A 3,379-nucleotide genomic window follows, 5' to 3' on the forward strand; every position below is an offset into this window, starting at 1 on the left:
GGGTACCTCCCTTGGACCTATAGTAAAAATTTTTGAATTTCAGCTCCAAAAATTGCGATATCTTCACGAAAGTTGGTAAATATGTTATTCTTGTAATGCGCATCGACGATACCAAAAATATTTGAAATCGGCCAGTCCCTAGGAGTAGCTCCCTTGGACCTATAGTAAAAATTTGGTTTCATAAAATGAAAAATTTGCATATGATAGACAAAAGTGGTCAAATAATTTTATTATCCAAATATTTATACATATGTTTTTACTGAAACAATTATTTTTATAATACCATTGACTGTACATCTGAAATGAGAGGGAAGTTACAGAATTATTAAATTCACTTGAATATAATATAAAAAGTTATATGTACCAAGCAAATCATTCGAAATCAGTCTTCCGTATCTAAAACTAAAGCGTTCTCCACAACGTCTGCTTCCGATATATCGGAATCAGAATTATCCGAATCGTATTCAGATCCCCCTGGCAAGTGGTTGAAAATTTGAAACTCACTTGAAGGTGTAAGCAATTGTATTACTTCTTCTGGTAGCTTCTCTCTTTTCCGATATTTTTCTCTAACGGATAAAGACAAGCTTGAAAGAAGGGGGTCTGAGGAATCCATTGCTCTATTGAAAACATCAGTCATATTATTTTTTCTTGTATTTTTTCTTGCATGTGCGTTGCGATCTCTCTTGCATAATTTATTTCGAGCTTCTGACGCATTTTCACCAAAACAACCAACAGGCATTACGCAATTTTGTATAATCTGTGAGCCGTGAACCAATATTTTATGAACTGTTGCTGACATTGGAAACCATAAATATTTTTCCATGTACAAGAAGGCAGTTCTTTTGCAAAAATCTTCAAACTTTGTGGTATCTATAGGATACTCGCAGGAAATAGCAATTAATATAACTCTAAAGTTATTCAAAATTTCTATATCAATATTTGTAATTAAAGAAAGGAGTTCCAAATTGTTAAATACTTTCCTGGCAGTATTGCCGTCATTTGATGTTCCACCACCATTTGCTTTAGGCTTATCTACATGAAGGCCCATTTCTTCCCAAAACCTCTTTTGTACTTCTTGTTTACGAAGTTGGAATGCTTCTTTATCTGAAGCTTCCCTTATTTGCCATTTTTTTAATTCGATTCTATAAGCAATGTGTACAACGAATTCAAATACTCGAATCCATGAATGTAGTGGGCTAATACCATATCTAAGAGATGTAAGTTTAGGTTTAAAAACATCAGAATTAAAATTTTTAGTTGTTACTAATTGTTTTGGTGTAGCACCACATATTGGGCATTTTTGATTAGAATTGGTGTTTGTTATAACATTTAGTACTTTTCCATCAATCAAAGTCATATGCAAATCATAATTGACAATAATTTTTTTTTCCGTTATCAAGATAATATTCAAATGGATTTAAATAAGATATTTGCATATCTAGCTGACTATTTTCTGATAGAATTAGAGCCGTAGATTCTTTTGCTAATTGCATTTTTAATGGCCTGCAAAACCGCACTGATTGCGTAGTGCGATTCCTCCAAATAATTTTGCCAGAACTGTCCAACATTTGTAAAGGTATAATGGTAGTTACAAACAGTGATTGGTCAAAAATTTGAGGTGTACTTGTCTCAAACCTTTGTTTAAACATACTTTGTCCCCTTGTACCGTCAAACCCATAGCTAGCAATTAAAACAACATTCGAAATTTCTGCCATGACGTGCAAGACATCTTTTTGGAATAAAAGAATGCGTTGTGCGGTATGGTCTAAGAGATTTTGCAGTGATACTTCTGCTGAAGACTCCGACACAGATATCTCCTTAGGCCGGCAAAGTAGCTTACATTTAATTACTTCCTCATAGCTTGGATATATATTGCAATTCCTTTCTTTATTTAACAACCTCATGTTGATATATTGTCTTTTGCTTAAATCATTTTCAAGTAAAAATGCGAGAGCTTCTTCCGGAGTAAGTGGAACTGCTTCGGGTTTTTTGGAGGTAACAGCTTTTCTTATTTCGCTTTGTTCTGCTTGATGTACAGTTTTCTTTAAAATAAACGCTAAATCACTTTGTTTTGATTTTTTTGCCGCCACAGCAGCTGCATGAATCAAAAAATCAACATCGTCATTGTTTTCACAATAAAGATCACTTGCCAGCTTCCCCTTAAGCGGATCTTTTGCATCTGTGTAGCTAACCTTTGGTCGTCCTGCTTTACTTGAGCAGGGTTTTTCAAAATCATTCTCAGAAATTTCAATAATAGTTGTTGCGGAAACCCACTAGGGGTATTTCTCTTTAAATCTATTAACCATACGATTACATTTTGATAATTTTTGGCTAACATATGCTAATAAATTTTGTATTTTTTTTCTTATTTCATCTTTTTTCTTTAAACTTAACTCATTAGTATTAATTTTTTTAAAAACCCAATCCAAAACAACATTAGTTTTGCGATCACCCTCTATCCAAACTTTAAGCATTTCTTCATGTTGGAATTTGAAGGTTGCTGAAAATTACAAATATACCTAAATGGGGCAAAAACGGGCCAATGTTACATACTTGCTTTTAAAGAACATACCCCAAACTTCCACCGAACATAAAAATCTGGAACAATACGGGACAATACTCACAACTTTCACTCCACAGAACACAGGTTAATACGAAATTTTCGGTTAAAAAAGCTATCAAACAAAACTCCACACTATTCAGATATAACACAATAAACCACATTTTTTTCCATTAAGTTAAAAAATAGATACCTTTTTTATATTCTTCCATTATAAATTTATTTCTTTTTTTTCCTTTTTAACTATTATCGAACAGCTGTTTTCTTACAATATTTTACTGAACTGTTTACAAGTTTGTTGTTGCTTCAGAAGCATCATGTTTTACAGCTCATATTTAGAACAGAGTTGCCATATCCAAATAATTTTTTGTATATTTTAGACCACTGAAATGTCTCAATTAATACTGCGTACCTATTTTTTTGAAATAAGAAAAAGTAATTTTTGGATTTATGCCAAAAAATTTGAATTTCAGACCATAGTGACCTGTGACGATCTTATAAACGTCTTTTGAAGCACCGCGATCGTATTTTTTCAGCATTTCTTTACAGCAATCCACACGAGCCTTTTTTTGAGCGATTGTCAAATTGTGCGGGATACAACGAGAACAAACCTTTTTTACGACCAGGTGTTCATGCAATATCGAATGTATGCTGATGGGAGAAATGCATATGCATGCCTCTATCTGAAGGTATGTTACATGACGATCTTGCATTATCAGTTCACGTACGGCATCGATGTTTTCGGGCACAACGGCTGTTTTTGGACGACCTTCACGGAATTCGTCTTTGAGCAAGCGTCGGCCACGATTGAATTCGTTG

The 3,379-nt window shown here is 33.6% G+C and overlaps 1 protein-coding gene across 1 annotated transcript; it reads right to left on the reverse strand.

Annotated features, from left to right (window-relative positions):
- Positions 1-382: 382 nt before the first annotated feature.
- On the reverse strand, positions 383-2,259 carry LOC120780366. The gene has a single exon (XM_040112657.1). It carries the CDS (start codon positions 1,355-1,357, stop codon positions 383-385), a length of 975 nt encoding a protein of 324 aa, XP_039968591.1. The 5' UTR covers positions 1,358-2,259.
- Between the last annotated feature and the right edge of the window lie 1,120 nt (positions 2,260-3,379).

The sequence above is a fragment of the Bactrocera tryoni genome, unplaced genomic scaffold (genome assembly GCF_016617805.1).
Source record: "Bactrocera tryoni isolate S06 unplaced genomic scaffold, CSIRO_BtryS06_freeze2 scaffold_25, whole genome shotgun sequence".
Taxonomy (NCBI): Eukaryota; Metazoa; Arthropoda; class Insecta; order Diptera; family Tephritidae; genus Bactrocera; species Bactrocera tryoni.

Excerpts from the sequence above, each read along its gene's own strand:
- LOC120780366 (XM_040112657.1), bottom strand. The coding sequence starts at position 1,357 with ATGACTTTGATTGATGGAAAAGTACTAAATGTTATAACAAACACCAAT.